Source organism: Podarcis gaigeae (genome assembly GCF_964106915.1).
Source record: "Podarcis gaigeae genome assembly, chromosome: 4".
NCBI lineage: Eukaryota > Metazoa > Chordata > Lepidosauria > Squamata > Lacertidae > Podarcis > Podarcis gaigeae.
In genome coordinates this window covers 85,214,589-85,238,699 of record NC_139677.1, presented here as the reverse complement: position 1 = coordinate 85,238,699, position 24,111 = coordinate 85,214,589, and the positions used below count along the sequence as shown (strand labels likewise).

General features: G+C 42.2%; 1 protein-coding gene across 1 annotated transcript in view; it reads left to right on the top strand.

Annotated features, from left to right (window-relative positions):
• DDX10 (DEAD-box helicase 10) overlaps positions 1-24,111 on the top strand; it is a gene marked incomplete at its 5' end in the record, with an annotated part of 158,923 nt that overhangs the window by 89,482 nt on the left and 45,330 nt on the right. The window contains 3 exon segments of the mRNA XM_083736392.1: positions 4,713-4,826; positions 7,158-7,319; positions 21,781-21,837. Coding sequence (XP_083592518.1) covers positions 4,713-4,826; positions 7,158-7,319; positions 21,781-21,837 — 333 coding nt within the window.

Below are 24,111 nucleotides of genomic sequence, written 5' to 3'. Positions count from 1 at the left end.
ACACATTTATTATTATTATTAACTGCACAGTGCTTTCTTATAGGCTGTGTGCAGCCTCAGCCTGCCCAGTTTCCACTGAGCCTCTCTTAGAAATAGTATCATCTACACAGGCCAGTAGCAGCTCTCTTGGATTTCAGACAAATCTGGAGGGCTATAGATTCCCTGCAGATTAAGAGGACAGGAAGGAACCAATCAAGTTTGAGCCTACCATGGTTTTTTCATGGGTGGGGGGAATTGTCCAAACATTGCCAATGCACTTCTTGCTTTGGCTTTCAGAAAGCAGTTCTTTTTAAGAGGCACACACCCTCAGTTTTAAGAAACAAGCATCTCTAAATGCGGGTGAAACAAAACAATGCTACTCAGCCTTTCCAGGACTAACAAAGCATCTCGGTGAAACAGAAGATTGTTTTCTGCATAAATATGCTCAGCGTGTATATGTTAACCAAAGTAAATACACTCTTAAGATCCTTCGTGCAGAATTCCCAGGGCAATCAAATTGAAGGCTAACTGCAGATTCCCCTTTTACCTTATGTGGAAGATTTAGACTGCTTACAAAGCAATTTTATGTCAATTATTTTACCAAATCAGCTAATACGCTGATATATTCTTTGCTTAAAGAGTCCATTAAATGCCACAGTGACAAAGTTAATTGCATAGTTACATGCTATGAAATCTCACAATAAAACCCTTGACTAAAAGACCTTTTATTGCCAGCTGTACCCAAGGCTGTGTGTACTCCGTGCCAAGGAAACTCAAATTGTGCTGTCATAAATTATGCACATTTGCATCTCGTTACTTCGTCTCTTTATTTAGCGTACTCTATCTTGCTTCCAGGGTTCAGATTTTTAGAGAACCTGGAGTCTGTGGCATAGGCTGGTTTGGTAGAGGAGGAAGCGAAGGCATGTTGATTGGGATACGAAATATGTGGGCCCACCAGAAACCCTCTCAATGCATGGCCATTGCTTTGCTCATGTTCCTGTCCCATCTTCCTTCCATGACAAAGCTCAAAATTGAAAATCATGGGCAGCATGCTGACAGGGGCTGATGAGAGTTGTAGTCCAGAACACCTGGGGAGCACCAGGTTGGTGATTGCAGCCGCCATCTTGACTGGAACTCTTTAAAAGTAGCAACTCCTTGCTTGTTTGGGCTGGAGAAGCTTTGTCTTCTGCAACAACACCCCTGTTTTGCTCTTGCATTTATTTGAGAAATCAAATTCTCTCAGAATCTCCATTTCCAGGTATGCCATTGTACAGTATCTGGAAGAAGGATAATGAGGAAGTGTGAAGTAGTGCGATTTTTCTGAATTAATGATGTGACACCATTCAGGTGTGCTTTAATACCCAGTCTGGCACATACGCAAGCCGAAATGTTAGCAGCTCTGCTTACTTCAATGTAACTTAATTCAAAAAGGCATACATTTGCATTTGGGACTGTATAGATAATTATTTCCCCTGCCTGTTGTTTTTCATAGTTCACAATTTGCATTTGTCAGCTCCACAGTGTAATAAACTAAAAACCTATCAGTCTGCCTTTGCCAAACTAATAGCAGTTGTACAGCAATTCAAACTATTCAATTAAACCCTTCTTAGCAATGTCCTCCCATGTATTTCATCCTCATGCCACCATCTGTACTCACTTTCATCTAGCCTTCCTGGTTGCATCATGCTTTTTGAAACCATGAAACCTGCTCTTGACACCTACCATCTTACCTACTATGTAAGATTATGTACCTTCTGAACCACAGTGGGGGAGATTGGGGGCCAAGGGTGTGTGGGATATCTATGAGGGCCTAGGGGAGTGGCACTCGCTGGAGTTACCCCTGTTGTCTTCCCCCTCTGTGAACCTTCACATCTTCAGGCAAATTCTTCTGCATGCTGTGTGTGTGTGTGTGTGTGTGTGTATGTGTATGTATATATCACAGTTCCGCTCATTTTGCGAGTGGAAATGAACTTGTCAGCATTAATTGGCACTACGTATAGCTTGCAGCTTTTCATCTCATCATAGAATGTTGCCCTTTCCTCCATCAAAAGTACTTTCCACAACTTCGAAAGCAAAGGTTTCTGAGTGTTGTGGGGCAGAAAGAAACATTTTGTTAATGTCAGCAAAATAATGTTCTTAGTTCAGCATCAAAGCTCATACCTGCCCTTGGTAAACGCTTTTCTTCTTTTAACTGGAGGCACAACTCTTTAAAAAAAGAAAGAAAAAGAAGATGAAACATCAAAACAACTACTTCATATTTTTTCTCCCAGCCACTTTTACATCACACGTACTGGAAACACAGACCCTAAAACAGATTTTTCTGCAGTATTACCCCTCACAGAGGCTGTTTTGTGTAGGTGTGGAGCGGATGAAGGAACCATTACCAAGGTAAGACATCGGTCCAGCACATCCACTGCCTCACCTGCATATGCAAAGGAAAAGTAGAGCTGTGTGTCGTCAGCATATTGCTGACATTGCACACCAAAAATTCCAGATGACACCACTCAGCAGTTTCATGTAGATGTTAAATAGCATAAGGCAGTGGTTTTCAACTAGTGTGCCATGGTACCCTTGTTGTTGTTGTTGTTTAGTCGTGTCCGACTCTTTGTGACCCCATGGAGCAGAGCACGCCAGGCACTTCTGTCTTCCACTACCTCCCACAATTTAGTCAAAGTCATGCTGGTAGCTTCGAGAACACTGTCCAACCATCTCGTCCTCTGTCGTCCCCTTCTCCTTGTGCCCTCCATCTTTCCCAACATCAGGGTCTTTTCCAGGGAGTCTTCTCTTCTCATGAGGTGGCCAAAGTGAGCACTCAGGGCTGATATCCTTAAAAATGGAGAGGTTTGATCTTCTCCAGAAGGATACCATGGTTGATGGTATCAAAAGCTGCTGAGTGGTTGCAGAGAATTAACAGGGATATATTTCCCCCGTCTCTCTCTTGATGAAGGTCATCATACAGGGTGACCAAAGCAGTTTCTGTGCCAAAACCGAGCCTAAACCCCAATTGAAATGGATCTAGAGAATCCGTTTCCTCCAAGAGCACTCAGGTCTGGTCCATAACCACCCACCCAAGAGCCTTGCCCAAGAAGGGGAGATGAGCAACTGGCCAGTAGTTACTTAAGTTTTTTGAGTCCATGGAGGGTTTCTTAAGGAGTGGTTTTACCCCTGCCTCCTTCAAACAGGCAGGAACCACCGCCTCTTGTAAGGAGGTGTTGATCACCTCCCTAACCCAGCCAGCTGTCCCCTCCCTGCAAGTTTTTTTCAGCCATGAGGGGCAACAGTGCAAGTTGTTCTCCTGACCAATCCAAGCACCTTGTCCACATCCTCAGGCCTTACCAACTGAAACTCATCCAACACAGCAGGACTCTACCAGGATGTAAAGTGCAGTAGATGCTGAAATGTTCCTGGAACAGTTGAAATAAGCCCCTGGTTCCCTGCTCACCTGTTTCTGAAAGGCGGCAGAGTCTCTTCCAAAATGTTCAAAACGGAATCAATATTGCCATTGCTGGAGACCTGGATGAAATCTGAATCGGTTTTAAGCCCTCCCTGCCGAATTGCCTCCGCCTGCCTGTTTTCCTAATGTTAGAGGTAGTTATTGAAAGTGGCAGGTTAAAAATTGGATTCCAGAGGGCAAGATATGATTGACTATGTAATTTTCATTAAAGCCCACAAGGAAATGTATATTCATGCCTTCATTTCTCTTTGCCCCTTATTCTGGATGGAAATCATTGTGGAGAGCACACTTAACGATATCCATTTCTTGCTTACTAAGATGGAAGCAATAGAACAGGAAATAAGGAACAATTTTCTCTCCTTGTTTAATTTCATTGCTCTTGGCCTGGGGGCATGCTATGCATCTATTTCAAACGATTCCAGCAAAAAAGGGCTTGGCATGCAGGATACCTGAGCTAAAGTTTGCATGGTACCTTGTAGTGCTAAATTCTTCTTTGTCTTTCTTCTCAGTTTTACTTCGAATATTATGTATTATGTTTGTAAGAAACTTTAAAAGAGTGGACACTTTCCAGGCTATACAGGTGTCCCATATCACAAACTTTTCCTCACATTTCAGTAGTGGAGCTGCTACTTGAATGTGGAGGCAGTTTTTCACTGCCTCTGTAGTGTCTTAGAGGGGTTCGTTTGGCAACAGAGGGCTGCTTGACAAAGTAATAAAATTTTCCTCTGAAGGTGATTCAGATGTCTGCACATCAACACCTTTGGAAGCTGTGTCCAGTTGTGAAATCCCAAACTCAAACATATAAGTCGTGGCAATCGATTCTTGGTTTACGTATTAATTCTTTTATGCTTCTGAAGATATATTCAGAATTCCTTTTCCCCTACAAGGTTCACTAAAGGCTGAGCCTGAGCGTCTTCTGAAAGCAATGTAGCTTCTTGTTTTATGGGTTGGGCATTAGCTGGTGGGAATAAATTTAGACTTATTTTTGCTGCAGTTTTTAAATGTATTTGTGGGAGGGGAGCTATTGGTTTGTGTTTGTTTTTGTCTTATTATGCATTTTGTGTTCTCAACTTGTATTTTTATGTTGTGAACCACTGTGATCTTTGGATGAAGGGTGGTATAAAAATTTAATAAATTTTAATACAACACCACCACATGTGCTCTTTGTAGCACAGATGTGCCTTTTGGTTGATGGCAGTGGCGTATTTTCATCCTTGTCCTGGAATCCCTCTTTGCTAAAAGTTAACCATGCTGTCTGTCTTCTGCTCTTCTTTTATAGAGTACATCGAATTCAAAGCCGAAGAAGAAAATAACTAAAACAAAAGAAGCTAAAAAAGTATTGAAGAGAAAATTTAAAGTAAACACAAAAATTGTGTTTACTGAAGATGGAGAGGTAAGATCTAAGAAAACTGGCTGGCTTATACTAAGAAGTGTGTGTGTGTGTGTGTGTGTGTGTGTGTGTGTTGGTGTTGGGCCTAGAACACAAGCTGTCAAATTTTCAAATTTTGGCACACACTTCCCACATTGGGGTGTGCCAATAAATTATGAAGTGGCTTTGGAATACTGAGACCTTGCAAAGGATTTTTGTCATATTCAGTTGATACTGTCCTGGCCGATTAGAATTCCACCAGTACTCCCCGCGCACTGTAGGGAAGATGGATAATGGTTGTCAGGCTCCAGATATATTTGTCATTAGTGATCTTACTCTTGTTGAATACCCCCAAAGAAGTTCCCAAGAGGAACCTCAGAGTTCATCACGGTCTTGAAAACTATCAGTTAAGCAAAAAAATATCTATTGTTCTTCATAAGCCTGAGCACCACAGTGTTTTCACTGAAAATATAAAAATTATCTCCTAGTCTTTATTATCAGGCACTTAGATGTGTGATTTGCAAAATGCTAATTACCAGGAATGTGCTTTGGGGGGGGGGGGTCTGCAAAACCACAATAAATCTAAGAGGAAGAAATACTTTTCCATGGCCTTTTCTATAGCAGATGGTGACAATTGTCAGTTTCAATTCCTTCTGCAATCTAATGTGACTGTACAGTAACATGCAGGGTGGAAGGAAAGAGGAAGTGTTGCTAGGTTGCAGGTAGGTGCTGCTGAATTTGCACAGGCTCCTTACCACTGAAATAGTGGTTATTCACAGTATTTGTTTAGAACAGAGGCCCACCTCTCCCTTCCTGCATGCAACAGCTTTTGACCCCCTTCTATAGTCTCAAGGGCACAATAGGCCAAATGCAGTCTTTGAGACTACACTGACTGATGGATCACTGTGGCCATGTTTGCGGTACTAAATTTCTATGGAAATGCATCGCAAGCAGATTACAATGGCCCATGATTTCTTGCCTGAAAACGAAGCATTTAGTTTGGCTGCACAGAAGGCTACGACAAACGCTCTGATTAAGCTGAAGTCGTAATGCTTTGCTTCTTAAAATAAATACAGTGCATTGCTGTTTCAAAGGCTAATTTGAAACTGCAGACGATGGATAAGTGAGTATAGTAGCTTGATAAAAAGTTGCCATGGTTTTTTCCTTCTTTTTAGGAAGCCCTATAATGTGTTTCTGTGGCAGCCATGGATGCTGAACTGTCAGTTTCTATAATTAGGTCGATGTATTAAGAGTGGTTTTTATGAATTTGTGTGAGGAATGATCGTGTTGGATGCGGCGCTGCGTTCAGAATGTGAAGTAGCAATATGGGCTTCGGTGATATATTCTCAGCTGATCTCAGAGGGAGAGAAATATGAAAACAAGACTTTAAAGACACAAGGGTGGCCTTTGCAGAAGCCTCTGCATTTGACAATATCAGTTTGTATAATACTTGTATAACTCAGCACATACTTTAGATCCTGCACTTAGATCCTGCACATTGCAGATCCTGCACTGAGGAGAGGGCTGGACTAGCTGATTAGGTCTATAATCCTGTCATTCCAGTGTGCCTGAGACCTTGCATTCACCATTGCACATCCATTGGTTCTTCCTTCCCCCCTCTCTCTCCATGCAGCAGACCTTGAGACTTTTGATTCTCCAAACACACTCACTCCCCATTTCCCAATAATTCCAAGAAGCTCATCATCCTGCTGTGCCGCTTTGCCATCCTTCCACGCCACAAAATCCTTTTATTTGGATCCCAAACGCCTTGCTGCTACCCTCTACCTTTCTTTTCACTTAATTTCAAATGTTAGCTTAGGGTGCTTGCTTTTCCTTGAAGCAGCTCTTATTGGTTCTGTGTAAGATTTTGAGTTACCCAATTGTTGCCTTCAAATAAAACATTGTGACAACTAATTATTTGCAATTAAATGTTCAATTACATTGAATTGAATTTACCAGTGGGACCCGCAACAAACTTTCAGTATGGTGTGCTCCTGTCCATTGTTATCATCGGGCAGACATACTTTATTCCACTGCCCCAACTATCTAGGTTTTTTTTTCGGGGGGGGGGGCATTTGGTCATTATTCTGTGGCCATTGAGGACACTCAGTGCTCATAGGGCTATTTTCAGGCCCCGCCCAGGTTAGATTTCCTTTTTTTTTTTTGTACTTCTGCAGACCTTATGGTTACTCCAGCTCTGTTGACACCTCTCTTGCTGTGTTGTGGCTGTTCCTGTCTTGGCTACATAAGTGACAGCACTTCAAGTTATGTACTTCAAGTCTGATTCAACTCTTGAATCAGAATTAGAATGTAGGGCGATGCAGTGATATTTTTCATTGTTCTTTTTAAATCCAGCTAATTCAGCAGTGGCCACCCGCACAAAAATCTGTTCACGACGAAGCAGAAGATGACGATGACAGTGGTGGAATCAGTCTCAACAAAGCAAAAGAGAGGCTGCAGGAAGAGGACAAATTTGACAAAGAAGAATATAGGAAGAAGATTAAAGAAAAACACAGGGTAAGTTGATTTCCTTCCATTTGTCAGAATATTGGAGACAAAACGCTGTGAAATGCTGACATGTGTACCCTGGGGAATGAAGGATTTTGCATAACATTTATCCATTCCAAAACATTTGGATTTTTAAAAGCATTTTATAGAGTCTGGATGATGTTTTCCTGTTCTTCTCCACTGTATGAACTGGGGAGATGAGGCAGTAGAAGTGGACAACATGACTGCCTCTCACATCACCATTGCTATTCCCTGGGGACAGGCAACCGTGGCTGACAAGTGACTGTGTTGGCCTGCCGCTCCCATGTGACCTTCTAGCTTCAATTATTACAAGTGACATGGAAGCCAATATGCAACCCAACCACACTGGTTAGTTGACTAACAGACCCTTACTCTATTTCAGAAATGAGGAAACTGTGTCCCCTCCAGTTGTCATTGAGCTACAACTCCCATATCCATACTGGCTGAGGCTGAGGAGAGTTGTAGTCCAACAAATTCTAGAGAGCCAAAGTTTCCTCGTTCCGTATTGTGACAGTGTTAAATTTTGGTTTCTTGATGCTCATAGGCAGAAAGCAGGGCAATGTTTGAAGGGTCATTATAGCAGAGGACATGATATTGTAAACCACCAAGAGACCACTAGAGAGTCCTGTATCAATGAGGCCTTCGGCATAATACATTTTATTTAAATGCCTACATTTTTCATAGATGTGATTGAAACTCTAATGAATTATTCAGGAAATGTCATAGCTATAATGTGATTGATTTCAGCTATAATGTAAAGCTTTAATGTCGGTACTTTAAACTCCCTTTTTGGCATTAAAAAAAAAGTAAATTGTAGGCCATAAAAATGCAAAGATTGTTTCTGGGCCATTTATTTGTCATAAACCAGAGCTGAAAGTTTGTGAACTTGACAGCAGAGAATAGTTACAAAGGTTACTCTATCTCTATAACGCTCATTGATCATTCTCCTCATTGTTGTTATTTATAGCATTTCTGTTGATAGGGCCTAAAAGTCTATAACAGGTCAGAGCCCTGTTCTAGATAGATACAAGAAGAAATAATCCATGTTTCAAAGAATCTAAGGAACTATTAAAAGTTTACTGAAAGGTTCCTGACAAGGAGAGGCTGAAGAGATGGTAGCAGAATGTTTTATTATTTGGCAGGGGGTGGAAATAGCATGCCTACTTTTGTCTTCTGTAATTAGCCAGGAACATCAGCTGTAATTTAACATTGCATGTTGGTGTTGTGCATGTGGGGCTTAATACTAATACAGTATATCATCTTTTTTTTTGCTCAAGCTAGCCCCAGACTCCAAGCTCTTGAACTGCAGAGCTAACAGTGTTCTGGCCCTCATCCTTTTTGATTCCTACTTCCTATGTGCAGTCTCTGGGCAGCCCCACATACAGATTTTCACCTGCACGGAAGGGGTTTCTGAACGCTCTAGAACTGGGATGAGACCCTCAGTCTGCTTTTACGTGGCCCACAGCAGCATCTGGGTCTGCAGAGGCTCTCTAGACGGCCGTTCTGGAAAATGCTTCCTGTGGTGTGTGCATGTGTGTGAAGGCTGGGGAACAGAGTGAGTATTAGGCTGGGGAACAGAGAGAGTATTAAGCAATCCTGTAAGCCCCTCCCACTTCCAGCTCTTGGTTGGGTTTGGCTCTGTCCACCGACAGCAGCAGACCATGATAGACTTTTCCTGTGGGTCATCAGTCCATCCTAAGGGGGTGAGGGGAAGGTTCACCACTCCTGTTCTAGAGCTGTAGTCCAGAAATTGCTGCTCACCCCATTCCTTCTGGTGAGATGACTCCTTGGGTATATTCTTCAAACCACCATGTTGGAAACAGCAAGTGGAGCCATCTCTGTAGAAAAATTCTGTTTCCATAATCTTCCATCATTTCCTTTTCCTGCTCCTTAAGGTCTCATCCACTCATGGAACATTCCTAGTTTTTATTTTCCTTGCTTTCTCATTTATTTTACTCACATCTTTCTGCTCACCTCTGCTCCCTAAGTAGCCATGGGCCAGTGCACATTCTGTGTTGGGATCCTTGTTGACTACAGTTTTATCATATCAGGAGCCAGGCTCCTCCTTGCACTCTCTCCCAAAAATGGATTTACCCTCTCCCACAGCGTACCTTTATAGAAATGTATGATGAGATCACCTCATTTTATGTTCCTTTTCGCCTCTGCCCCTGTAGAGGCAGTTAGTAATGTGGGGTGGTAGTAGGAAAACTGAGAATGTGATGTGGCCTATCTCCATAATTATACATTAGGGGAACAGGAGGAGAATTTGACATGAAGTTGCCATTCTTGGCAGCAACCTCATGTATTGCTGTCTAGAATCCTGGTAATCTCTGCTGGCAGAGATTATGTGCCCTTTATAGGTGAACAATATCTCCCATCATCTCTGACCGTTGACTGTATCATTGGAGGTGATGGGAGTTGAAGTCCAGGCACATCTAAAGGATACCATTTTGGCTGCCTCTGCTGTTGGGTCTTAGTACCACCTCATGTCTTTCCCCCTTTACCTGCAGACTAATTGGGTGGGGGCTTATGACACATTTCCCTGGGACTTAGTGATCACTTTCTCAGAAACAAGTTCCTTGGACTTTTGTGAGACTCCCAGGTACATATGTAAGATTTCATAATGAATCACAAAATTGCTTAGCAGAATTGTCAGATGGGAACATGAAAATGCAGCCCACAAGTTCTCCAGAAGGAATACTTCTGCATCTCTTTGAAACAGAAGTAAATTGTCTGATCTGTATGTAAAAGCTGCAATTATACAGGAATCCTCAAATGCAGTATAAAAATTGCAGTCGTATTCTAAATCAAGAGTCACTTAGATTCTTTTGTCAATACTCCTGCTAATACTATTTCATTACCGTTTCAAGTTCCTTTCATTTCATGAAGGATAATGAAGTCCATTGTATAAAAATAAATACCCTTTGAATCCAATAATAAGGGTGCTAATAAATTTGATATTTTTTTAAAAAATGCTTTTCATTGTGAAGAATGTACTATAAAACCATTCTTCCAAGGTAACTATTACCTGATTTTATTTTTTAAAATAAATGTCAGATTAATGTGGGTTGTTCACTTACACATTTTTAAAAGTCTGAAGGAGTGACTGATAAAGTATTTTGTAACTTGGCAATAAAAGTACAAAAACTTAATTTTCAGAGTTCATGAATTTGTCAGTGAACTGGTTCATTGATTTATAATACTGCAATCATTCACCTCACACTTCTTCATTACCTCTTATCCTTGGAATTTAATTGCTTTACTTGCATTTTCAATTATTTTTTATTAATTTGGGGTTTGTATTTTAATGAATTATATTGTTCTCGGATTCCCCATGCTTAGAAAACTTCATAATTGGCCCATTTCCCATACCACAGCTGCATGCATAAAGCTATGATAATCTGAGCAAACTAATACTTGACATACCAAAGTGATAGAAATTAAGAGAAAGTTATACTGTGTAGGAGACATTCAACTGTGTGCAATAGAAATCCTGCAAAATTGTCCCTAAATAGTAGATGTTAAACAGAAAGGAGTCAAATACTGAATTTCCTGGTTTTATACCTTCTGTGGGTTAAACCACAGAGCCTAGGACTTGCCGATCAGAAGGTCGGCGGTTCGAACCCCCGTGACGGGATGAGCTCCCATTGCTCGGTCCCTGCTCCTGCCCACCTAGCAGTTCGAAAGCACGTCAAAGTGCAAGTAGATAAATAGGTACCGCTCCGGCAGGAAGGTAAACGGCGTTTCCTTGTGCTGCTCTGGTTCGCCAGAAGCGGCTTAGTCATGCTGGCCACATGACCCGGGAGCTGTACGCCGGCTCCCTCGGCCAATACAGCGAGATGAGCGCCGCAACCCCAGAGTCGGTCACGATGGGACGTAATGGTCAGGGGTCCCTTTATCCTTTGTATAAAGTTGGGGAAAAACAAGCAGCTCTTTTACCAAGCTCTGAAGAGAAGGAAAATGGAACTTGTATGCAAATCTGATGTCTCAAATTACTTAACCTTGAAAGAAGAGTTAATAGATTTGACTTAGGTACTTAAAATTATGAAGAGCATAATAAAACGCAGATCGATCTTGCTTTCCGTACTTTCACAGCATTCAAACAAGAGGGAGCTGAAAGTTAATGGCAAATGCCTTGTATCAAAAGGGAAGGGTGGAACTATTTTACCCAGCAAGACACTGTCTGCAATGGGGGGTGGTTGACTTTTTAATATTATGCAGTTGTGAGTTTACAACACCCTTACCAGGCTTACAAACAACAGGAATGGTTTTTAAAAGATTAACGGTATATATGATACCTTTCTAAGTGCCCAGAGTACTTCGCACACATCTCATTAATCCTTACAACAACCTTGCGAAGTAGATCAGTATTAATTCCCCATTATTGCAGATGGGGAGTGAGGGCAGAGGCTGCAATTTGATGGCAGAGTTGCTTTGCGGTTCTAACACAGGTTTCTAATGCAGGTAATATGCATTTATAGTACCATTCTGATCCCACCCTAATGTTGGTGGATCCCCTGAAGACAGAAATGTTCCTCATTTAAAGTAGGTAAAGGTAAAGGTATAGTTAAATTGGGGGAAGTGAGATTTTTCCTTCTGAATCATTGGAAGTTTTTCTATAGAAGTTACTCATTAGAATTGCTTTGCCAACCACTTGCTTCTAAATTACTCCCTTAGAACTTAAAATGGTCCAGTAGTTCGGTGGATTTTTCTCTTGGTCTCCTTTAAGTATTTGACTGATTTGGATATAAATTCAAACTGGGATTAATTAAAAACAAACACTTTTACTCAACAAGAACTTGCAAAAACCACTGTTTTGGAAGATCTGTCTTTAAACAGTATATAGCATATAGAGTGATAATGTACAGCTGCATTCTCCTTCCTGAGATCTTCCAGACATTTTGGACTATGACTCCTATCACCCTTAGCCAGGATGGCCAATAGTCACAGGTGAGTTCTGGTCCAGAAAATCTGGAGGACATGAGGTTGTGGGTGGCTGGCATGCAGTGATGCAAAGATATATGTTTGGCTGAAAAATGCTGCCATTCTAGGCAGCAGTCCTACATGCACTTACTTTGGAGTAGTAGGCCCCATTAGACATAGCTGAACTTAATTCTTCTGAGTAAGTTGGCCAAAAAACAGGTGTAGCTCTTGCATACTAATGGGTGCAAAATACTCAGAGCAGAACTTTCGCACTGTTGTTCATTACTGCAGTAAATAGAATAACTTCCTTCAAATCTGTCAAGATGTCTCCCCCCCCAAACAATGCAGGAGCAGCTGTAATTTTCATCTCCTCATGCACATATTCGTAAACTGTAATACTTTTCACCCACTTACTCTGGGTATTTCTTCCTCTGTCGTCTTAAGGTGTCCCCCCCCCTCCACTTTTGACAGTGCCCCAAATGTGACACCTTGGCAGGCATATTAAAATACTTAGGAAGTACAGTATGTCTTCAAAGTATTGACTGTCAAGAGTCTGGAGGTTTATCTGAATCCCACTTGCCTGTAGAGTTTTGACATTATGATAAATGTCCCAACCTACAGCAGCCTTTCAGTGAATAAATCTAATACTCTTTATTTAGGAGGAGACTTTGGCCTTTTCTCCCCATCCCCTTATGACAAGAAAATTAAACACATTTTAAAAGTATTACTGTTCCCCCACACGAACATACCTTATTTCACACAGAGATTTTTAAGATTCTCCCCTCCCTCTTTTTAATGGAAAGCTAAGGTTGAGAAATCTGTAGGCTGCCTAATTTGCAGGTACGGTCTGACAAATATCCCCAGGCAAACAGTAAGGTCATGTATTAATTATGATTAGAAAATTACATTTTCCCTCTCTTCAAATAGTGAAAATTTACTAGGTGCATACAGGAGAACATTTATTTTTTGAAAAATTCAGTGGATGGGTAATTAATTTTGCAGCGCAAACATCCACCAATTTGCCCTTAGGCTACAACGTCTACATATAATGGAAAAGGTTCTGCAAGTCATTCCCCATGTGAGTTGATACAGAGCTAGTTATGTAATGTGTGAAAGTCACTCTAGAGAATGCTGCAGCTGAAATGCTCAGCCAATTCAGTGCAGAATGTTACTCTGAGAACGAAAGGTGGACCTGGAAGCAGTAGCTTGTTCCCTGTAGTACCTCTATAATCCCCACGCCCTGCAATTCCAATGGCTGCTAGTTTGGATTTGTGGAACTCATTCTTAGCCAAAATGCTATGCCATTCTGATCATGGAGTCAGCACCTGTGTTTGTATATATAAAGCTTAAACTTTGAGATCCAAGGCTGGATTCTAGCCTATCCAACTGCACTGGTTACCAACTAGTTTCTGGACCCAATTCAAAGTGCTGGTTTTGACCTATAAAGCCTTAAAACTGTTGGAAATCAAGCCTTTATCAGGAGAAACTGGCAACTCTCCCAGGCACCTGGCATGATTCCCTGTTGACCTTCCTGGCTGCATTCCCCAGCAAGATCCAGGCGAGGTCTCGATAGGCAATTCTTCTCAAACGTGAGAAGAACACCCCCCCCCTCTTTCCTGCCCCCTGGCAGGGGAAAAAGATAGACAGAAACGTATTTACATGCCTTTATTTCTGTCTTTGCAGCATTACAAAAAACATGACTGCTCTCTTCAAACTCCAGCAGTGTAGTGGCGAACACTTCCTGCACTTCCTGGACAGGAATAAACGGAAGAGCTCATATTACACTCTGAGCTAATTCCAGTGCTTCGCACTGTGAATTGACTGTCCCTCTGTTTCCCACGGACAATCCCAACATTCCCATTATGTTTTGCTTTCAAGCTAGCAGTTTGCAGCTGCATTGCTTCTATATCGTAACAAAAACATCTCAGGACTGCAATACCTAAAGGACCACCTCTTTCCATATGAACCTACCAGGACCCTGAGAACATCTTCTGAGGTCCTTTTTCGTGTGCTTCCTCCTCGAGAGGTCTGGAGGGTGGCAACACGAGAATAGGCCTTATCTGCAGTGGCTCCCCATTTGTAGAATGCTCTCCCCAGGGAGGTTTGCCTGGTGTCTTCATTATACAGTGGTACCTCGGGTTACATATGCTTCAGGTTACACACTCCTCTAACCTAGAAATAGCGCTATAGGTTAAGAACTTTGCTTCAGGATAAGAACAGAAATTGGGCTCTGGCGGTGTGGCGGCAGCATGAGGCTAAATCTAAAGTGGTGCTTCAGGTTAAGAACAGTTTCAGGTTAAGAACAGACCTCCGGAACGAATTAAGTACTTAACCTGAGGTACCACTGTATACCTTTAGGCCCCAGGCAAAAATGTTCCTCTTTAACAAACCCTTTGCCTGATTGTCATTCAATGCTCTTTTAAAATGTGTTCTTTTTTTGGGGGGGGGGTATTCTGTTGTTTCTATTTTTATTTTGATTATGTATTCTGTTTTTTATATTGTGATTTTATCCTGTGATAACATGCTAAGACTACCGACCTGTTCATGCCCATCAGGATATTGGAGTACCTTACAGTTAGCTGCTGCTTTGAATCTTTCCTCAAAACCGACCTTCATTTGGCACTGCCACAATTTCACCTATGTCGCACTGATGCTGCTTCACATTTGTCTTGCCGGTCTTACTTGGCTCCCGGCCAGAAATTTCACAGTCTTCTGCCATATTCATGTTCTGTTAAGTACCTAGGTAACATTTTAGCTGTAGAAAAATATCTAGTTCAGCTGTTCGGCTGGGCTTCCCTGATTTTGAGCTGAGTGGTTTCTTCTTAACAGTCATAGGAACGAAGCAACTTCTTGGTGGCTAATTAGTTGTCATCAGTTGTGAAGACATCAGTCTGATTACAGCCTTTAAAAGCAAAATATAATACCTGGCCAAAAAAAAAAAGAGAGAGAGAGCATTGTGGGTTTAGAAGCCACCTCTTTGCTTCTGCTGTTTGGCCAGGTGGGTTTTGGTGCAATGTGGTCATGTGTTGTGTGCTCATTGAAAGCCCAGAATGAATGCAAATGTGAACATGGAATAAGTGATCCGTGGGGAGGCCCCTCACGGAAAAGAGTTGATGGCCCAAGCGAGGGGGGGATCAGTAGTTCCTGGTTCCCCAGAAAGACAGGAGACACAGTCTATTGAGGGTTACGGACTTACAATGGGGACGGGTGTGGAAATGAAAACAGGCAGAGCTTGTAGTGAGTAAAGGGTAAGTTGTGAATGAGGTAAAAAAGAGCTTTCAAGAATGAGCAGAAGTGGCAGAGATTACCCATCACACCAATCCATTTTACTGAGAGGACATTTCATTAGCTGCAATATAATGGAGGGGGGAAATATAATTTGGGTTGCTTTTTGGAAATTGTGAAACATAGCAAGATTTTAATAACCAACCGAAAACGTGGTGTTTATAAAATTTACTGTTTGCATTTTGACATTGTTACATATTTGCAACGTGCATGCAATGCCCCCCAAAATGAATTACCTTACAGGGACTTTGTTGTTGTTGCTTTTTTTCATTTCGAGATGTGTAACACATATGAAAAGCAGAACTGCATATTAGAGGACATTAGCATGCCTGGCAGTGTTTCAGAATAAAACACAGTGCTTCCCTTTAAAGCACAATAGCTCTATTTTTCAAGCGTACAAGTCATTTGATTTTAATCACCAATTCTTTCCATGTAAATGGCTTATGGTGAAGCAAAAGCAAATGATACAATCTCATATTCTTAATGTGAAATATGGACATGCAGCCTCCCAGAAAGCACTGCCTCTTGAATAAGTTATGACGGTTTAGCAAAATCTGAAAATCTGAGTGATATTGAGCATTGTGAAAGCCTGCAGATAAAAGCCCAGTTGTAAAATAAGAGCTACCCGTTGAAGCAAAAATAGTATGATTATGATTTGTGTGTTTCTTCATTGTTTCTCCCCCATTTTTGTTTCTGGCACGGCACAGCTCTGATTTCCACGTAGAGGCTTCTGCATAACTTCCATCACACAAATTGCAGTTTCAGTTGCTTGGAGTCCAATCTTGCTGAGGCGGATCCATGGGTGCTCCCTTGAATAAGGAAGCTAAATAAAAGAAAGCCATGCTATTTTCTGTTTCGGAGCGTTACTCATTCTTTACCTTTTGTCCCACAAATTACATCCGTCTCACACGAACAGGGACCTGGTGGCAGTGCCTGTCCTTGCATAAACCTTTCCTCTGAAATTCCACTTGCTATAAGTTTATTCAAAAAGCCTTCTACTCCCTTACAAGCAGGCACATAACCAGATTTCTATTAAGCCTGCATCATCCTTTTGTGTCTCCCAGTCTTTCCCCCCTATAAATTATTCCATATATTATGTTGCCATCTGTCCTCCTATCTAATACATTGCCCCGGTTCTGCATGTGTTGCTACCACTCTTCCATGAAATGTGATTCCATCTGCCTCCCCCCCACACTCCCTTTCCCCACCAACCATCTTCTCTGGCTAGTATTGCATCTTGATGGATAAAATCTACAAGAGGCTCCTGCTTTGTAACTTCCACGCAATTCATTGGGATTTGCACCCGCTTCCCTTGGAAGCCCTATTAAAACGAAGTGAGCTTGCAGAGGAGCAATGCCTGGTGACATGCACCCTGCCATTTCCATATGACTCAATTATATTTGGTTGACATGAAATGGGAGACAAATGAGTGTCGCCAAAATAGCAAAGGGTAACAAAATAACCTGGTGCCTGGAGGAATCTTTCCTCTGTTGAATTTTTCATGTTGTCCTCTTTCAAATCTGTTTTCAGCTTGTTCTGGTTTGTCAGCTGTCTGAGCTTTTCTTCTTCTTCTTCTTCCTCCTCCCCCCCCCCACTCCATTCCTCCCAGGTCACTGTTAATGTAGCTTGACTCCCCCCCCCCCCCAAAATCCTTTTTCAAAGGTAGCACTTGAAAAGAGAGCAGGTGGTTTTTCAGAGAAATGGGCAAGTGACACAGGTTGACAAGCTACAGCAAAGCAGGTCACGACAAAGTAGTTTGGAAATTGGATTGCAGGAGGTAGAAAATTGAGTCCTGCCTTAGAGGGGCCAGGATCTTGCACGAAATGCACCAGAATTGAACAAGTCACAGTTGGGTTGTTGGGGCAGTAAGACATGACCTACATCATGGGAACACATTGGTGGAGAGGCAGGGAGGAGTGAGTGGGTTTGCCATTCATTCTCAGTTTGTTTCATCCTCCTGCTGTGTTATCAAAACAATCACAATCTTCTTAGAATAACTTAGACAAATTGTGTTGTGGGTGTCCCAGGCAGTGATCGCTTATGCATGTGCATGGATGTGTCCATATACATTGTTGTTGTTTAGTCGTTTAGTCGTGTCCAACTCTTCGTGACCCCATGGACCAGAGCACGCCAGTCACTTCTGTCTTCCACTGCCCCCGCAGTTTAGTCAAACTCATGCTGGTAGTTTTGAGAACATTGTCCAACCATCTCGTCCTCTGTCATCCCCTTCTCCTTGTGCCCTCCATCTTTCCCAACATCAGGGTCTTTTCCAGGGAGTCTTCTCTTCTTATGAGGTGGCCAAAGTATTGGAGCCTCAGCTTCAGGATCTGTTTTTCCAGTGACCACCCAGGGCTGATTTCCTTCAGAATGGAGAGGTTTGATCTTCTTGCAATCCATGGGACTCTCAAGAGTCTCCTCCAGCACAATTCAAAAGCATCAGTTCTTCGGCGATCAGCCTTCTTTATGGTCCAGCTCTTCCATACATCACTACTGGGAAAACCATAGCTTTAACTATACGGTCCATATACATTAGACATGTATAATGTCTCTTCTTCATTGCACAGCCACAGAAGAGGGGGTTTTGCAGTTACCTTATTGAGTTCCACAGTGTTATCTCTGGCTCACAATAGGCAGAATTTTGCAGACCAAGGATGGGGAACCTATGGTTCTGCAGCTGCTCTCAACTCAGTCCAGTGGCCTTGATGGCAGAGGTTGATAGGAATTGTAGTTCGGCAACACCTAGAGGGCCAAAGGTTCCCCACACTTGCTGTAGATCAAGGATAGGGAACCTATGGCCCTCCATATGTTGTTGGATCATGGCTCCTGTCAACTCTGATCATTGGGCACTCTGGCTGGGAGTTGATGGGAGTCGGAGTCCAGCAATATTTGCACGGTTACAAATTGCGACAACTTTGCTCTTTTCAGAGGACAAATCTACGCCTGATTTCTATGTAGTGGAAACTAAGTCCGGCAGTTAAGTTTTGCACCTTAGTTTCCCTTCAACGACTGCCATGTCTGGGGTGGGTGAGAATTTAGTGTTCAAGGATGAGTCTTCGGGCATATAGCATATACATTTCCTTTACTTAACTTAAAAGTAACTTAAGCATTACAAAAAAGAAGATAAATAAGGTGAATAACATAAAAACCTTATAAAATGCTAGTATTGCTGTCGATTAGTCGTTTAGTCGTGTCTGACTCTTCGTGACCCCATGGACCAGAGCATGCCAGGCACTCCTGTCTTCCACTGCCTCCCGCAGTTTGGTCAAACTCATGTTAGTAGCTTCAAGAACACTGTCCAACCATCTCGTCCTCTGCCGTCCCCTTCTCCTTGTGCCCTCCATCTTTCCCAACATCAGGGTCTTTTCCAGAGAGTCTTCTCTTCTCATGAGGTGGCCAAAATATTGAAGCCTCAGCTTCAGGATCTGTCCTTCCAGTGAGCACTCAGGGCTGATTTCCTTCAGAATGGATAGGTTTGATCTTCTTGCAATCCATGGGACTCTCAAGAGTCTCCTCCAGCACCATAATTCAAAAGCATCAATTCTTCGGCGATCAGCCTTCTTTATGGTCCAGCTCTCACTTCCATACATCACCACTGGGAAAACCATAGCTTTAACTATACGGACCTTTGTTGGCAAGGTGATGTCTCTGCTTTTTAAGATGCTGTCTAGGTTTGTCATTGCTAATGCTAGTATTGCAAATCTAAAATACTGATTATTGATATAGAGCTGAGAAGCTCTAATTAAATCATAATTATTTGAATCAGCAACACTAAAATTGGGCTGCAAGCAAAAGGTGATGTGAAAGGTGATATACGCTGAGAGAAAGGGATATTTATACCCAGTTTTTCCTTTGGGAGAGAGATACTTTTCTAACCTTTCTCAGTTATCAAAGAAAACCAAGACTACATTCCACAAAATATCCAACTTCATGAAAGGATGTGGTAAATGAGATTCCCAAAATACATACACTGCAACTTCTGCAATAATTTTGATTAAACATAATTTACTGTCATCAAAGCAAAATAATTTCAGCAACATCTTATAAAACTACATCAATTGCAGACAATTTCTGTTTTTTTAAAAACCCACCTGGGTAGAAGTTACACAGACATGTTATCAAAAGCTGAGTTATACAAGGATGCGTTTGGCTCCCATCTGCGCATACTTCAAGTATATAAATGTTTAAAAATAGCATACGCCTTGAACACCACTTTTTTAACCAACCTATAAAGGTGGATTGATTAAGCCAGGCAAATTCAAGGTTTTCTTTTTATAAAAGGCAACAGAAGCAAGATAGGGAACGGAGAGTCGTGATGTACTAGTCTGGTATGCAGGTCTGTCCTGTCTCTGAAGGACATTACAGAAATAGAAATACGACTTTTATTTCCATTTTAATGAGTTTAATTGTGTTGCATTGGAGTAAGGAACATCAGCAATAGGGCCTGTTCCTAGCCAGAATGGATGCATAAGTGGGAATATGTCAGGGTCCCCGTCACTGTCACACTTAGTAAGCAGAGGTTAATAATAGACTGCTGTAGACTTTTCAGATGACTCAGCTGTAGACTTTCCAAGATGTCAAATATGGGATCTGCCCTGCTAGAGCTGCAGCATATCAGTTTAAACCTCTGTAGCTGAATAAACTAATAGGAGAACATTGAAGAAGATTTCCCCCCAATTCAACCTTGCTTGGTGATATGCATTGAAGTATCCATGAAAATCTCATCCCTATCCTCTTGTCCCTCCAGTGTCTAACTTGATTTTATAATCTCTTGATGCACATATTTTGGCATCCCTTGCTGAGCAATGGTGCAGGGGGTCTTTTTTATCTGCGGGTTTGTCAGCTGAACATGTGCGCAAGTGAAAATTCCATTACCAATAGAAGCAGCACATGGAGAGCTTGTTTATAAAAAGAAAAGTTAGCATTGGGATGGGAGAGTCTTGTTTAAATGCCTTAGTTGGACCTCATGTAGGCCTTGGAATCATTGCTGCTGCGAGATCATAGAATTGTAGAGTTGGAAGAGACCACGGTGGTCATCTGGTCCAAACCTCTGCAATGCAGGACTCCTCCACCCAACAAAATCATGACCCTGAGCTTTAAGAGTCTCATGCTCTACTGACTGAGCTATCCCGGCTCACAGACATACTAAGTTGCTGTTGGTTGCATGTGGTAGTGGGCGACTGTGTTGAGAAGGCAGGACAACTGCACTGTTCGGGAAAAGTGAGATTTTGTGAAGGTGAAAATATCAGAGACGACAAAGCTGAGTTGATGGGAGGAACTGAATTGCTCATAAAGCATCAATCTGGAATAAATCAATTGTAGAGTGTAATTTTTATATAAACACGGGAGGTTTTGCAGTTCCATAGGGACTGTTCTTCCATTTTAAAAGTTGAATGTGTAATGTGCTCTACAAGACATACTTGCTGATGTTGAAACCCCTCAAGCTGCTCCATTATACACTTACTCTTCCCCACACAAGCCAACCTGGACCCTGAAGGCCCATCTGAGTCCCTTCTCTGTGTCTCCCCTCCACAGATGGTCTGGAGGGCAGAAACAAAAGAAAAGGCTTTTTCAGTGGTGGCTCCCTGCTCATGGAATGTTCCCCCCAGGAAGATTTGCCTGGCATTATCTTTATCAATTTTTAAGTGCCTGGCAACAAATGTTCATTCTATTTGAACTTTTATTTGGCCTAAATTTGAAGGGTTTCCAGTACTTGTGGCCTTTTAGAGTGGCAGGATGTGCAAGACTTGCCTTTTATCTCTATTATTATTATTATTATTATTATTATTATTATTATTATTACTCTATGCCGCCCATCTGGCTGGGTTTCCCCAGCCACTCTGGGCGTCTCCCAACAGAATATTAAAAACATGATAAAACATCAAACATTAAAACTTCCCTAAACAAGGCTGCCTTCAGATGTCTTCTAAAAGTCATTATAGTTGTTCATTTCCTTGACATCTGATGGGAGGGTGTTCCACAAGGTAGGTGCAACTACTGAGAAGGCCCTGTGCCTGGTTCCCTGTAACCTCACTTATCGCAATGAGGGAACCACCAGAAGGCCCTCAGTGCTCGATCTCAATGTCAGGGCTGAACAATGTTTTTTTTAAAAAAAGAAATGTTTTTAAAGTTTCTGTTTGTTATTGGTTTTAGTGTTCATCAATCACTTTGGGTCACTTTTGTGAGGAAAGCAACTAATAACTATAGGTAATCATCATAATCATATTTAATTTTTCACCCACAGGAAAAACGACTGAAAGAAAAGGCAGCAAGAAGAGAAGCCAGAAAGAAAAATGCAAAAGTAAGGCTATTTTTTATTCTTTCACAGAAATTTTATGGCCTCTGCATACTATGAAGTGCAAGAGGGAACTATCTTATTTTAGGAATCGAAATAGGCTTTATGTATCTTGGAAAAGAGATCATGGTAGAAAGTTCTCTGAGGATGTCTGTCATGGTGAAAGCGGGAGAAATTCAATGCTGAGAATTGCTGGAGAAGGTGTTGGAAGCAAAACAGCAGATATAATAACAGCTGTATATGAACTGGCAAAAGGGGATCCCAGGGTGACTCACGGCAATAAAATTATACAGAACAATACAAAACTGCATGGTAATACACTGTTAGAACCAGCATATGAAGATCTCCCATCCTTCCCCACCAGTTATAAGTGTGTTTAAGCCTTACATTGGCCTCTATATTAACTGCAGCCATCACTAATGAAAGTTTCCTCTTAACCTGGTTTTGAAGCTAGGTAGTGTTCCCCGATTGAGAACCTTCAAGACAACTCGGTAACTTCACCTGGTCTAAAATGCAGTGGCCAGTGTTCCATTTAGAACTCTGGAACCAGCTGCACTGGTTACCAGTTCATTTGCAAGCCCAAACTGAGTTGTTCACATGAATGTTGAGAGTCCTAAATTGCTTAGGCCCCCAAATATCTAAAAGACCTCCTCAGACCCTTTCAGGTGTTAAGATTGACAGAGGGGGCCCTCTTTGTAGTTCCACCACCCTTGTGTCAAAGGGAGGGAGACAGACAGACAGACAGACAGAACTCTGATAGGGCATTTATTTTTATTTATTTGTTATTTTGCTATTAGTAAAAGGTAAAGGTAAAGGTACCCCTGCCCGTACGGGCCAGTCTTGACAGACTCTGGGGTTGTGCGCCCATCTCACTTAAGAGGCCAGGGGCCAGTGCTGTCCGGAGACACTTCCGGGTCAAGTAGCCAGCGTGACATCGCTGCTCTGGCGAGCCAGAGCCGCACACGGAAACACCGTTTACCTTCCCGCTGGTAAGCGGTCCCTATTTATCTACTTGCACCCGGAGGTGCTTTCGAACTGCTAGGTTGGCAGGCGCTGGGACCGAGCAGCGGGAGCGCACCCCGCCGCAGGGATTCGAACCGCCGACCTTTCGATCGGCAAGTCCTAGGCGCTGAGGCTTTAACCCACAGCGCCACCTGCTATTAGTACTGCTTCATTATTTCTATCTTCCTTTGTACCTTATTTCTATATTTTACACAACAGGGGTTTTGTCTCCCCCTCCCCCCCGAATGTAAATTTTCATTTCCCTTGGATTATGTATGAACGCATTTGAATGTAATGTAGCCACGACTAAAGGAACTGCAGTGCAAAATTACTGATTTAGTGTTCAGGAAGAGTTTTCTTCTAACTGAAGTTTGGAATCCTTATGCCGCACATAATTCCCAGGAGCCAGCCTTCCAAAGAAGATGTGAATGCAAATCGCACGTTTAGCTGTAATTTTGCATTGGCATATTTATTGTGGCAAGATGTTCATCCTGTTCAAGGGACATGCTGATTTTTTCCAGGACGAAGGTCCAATTGTGTGCGTCATTTCGTCTACCTGAATAACCATGATTTGTACTTGACACTTAGCAAAGATTGGTTTCCTTTGAGAGCAAACTCAAGGTGCTGCTGTGCTGATCCCCTTCCTGCATTCTCTTCATCTTGTCAGTGGAACTTGGAGAACTGGGCTGGGAAAATGACTCGCATTGTAGTCTGGAAGTTGAGACACCAGTGCTCTACTTCAAGAAACAAAGACTGGTTGTGATGAGCAACTCTTTATTAAAACGTAGCTTTCAGAAATATCATATTGCAGCATGACGTGCAAATCATGTCTGGGGTTGTGGGTACTGGTCCTATACGCTACATCTCAAATATGTTTCTGTTGTCCAGCCCAGGGTCCTCACAGTCAGGAACTGAAGCCTGATTATAACAAGACGTTTCTCTGTGCTGACCAGGAATGGACAGAAGGCCACACTTAGAGAATTTGCTCTTCACCTGGCCAATTCAAGCACTTCAGAATATTAACAGGGACCAGCCACAGAGGGTCTTCAAAACCTATGCTAGGGAAGGGCCATAGATCACATGGTTTACTGGGCAAAGGTCCCAGATTTCATCTCTGGCAACTCTAGGTAGGACTGGGAAAGGCTCTTGACTGAAATCCCAAAGAGCTATTGACATTTAGTGTACACCAGGGATGGGGAATGTCCTTGATTTGTTGGCCAAGTGACATCAGGTGCAAGATGCTTTGATTTAACCCTCTTGCCCATCAGCTGATGTTGC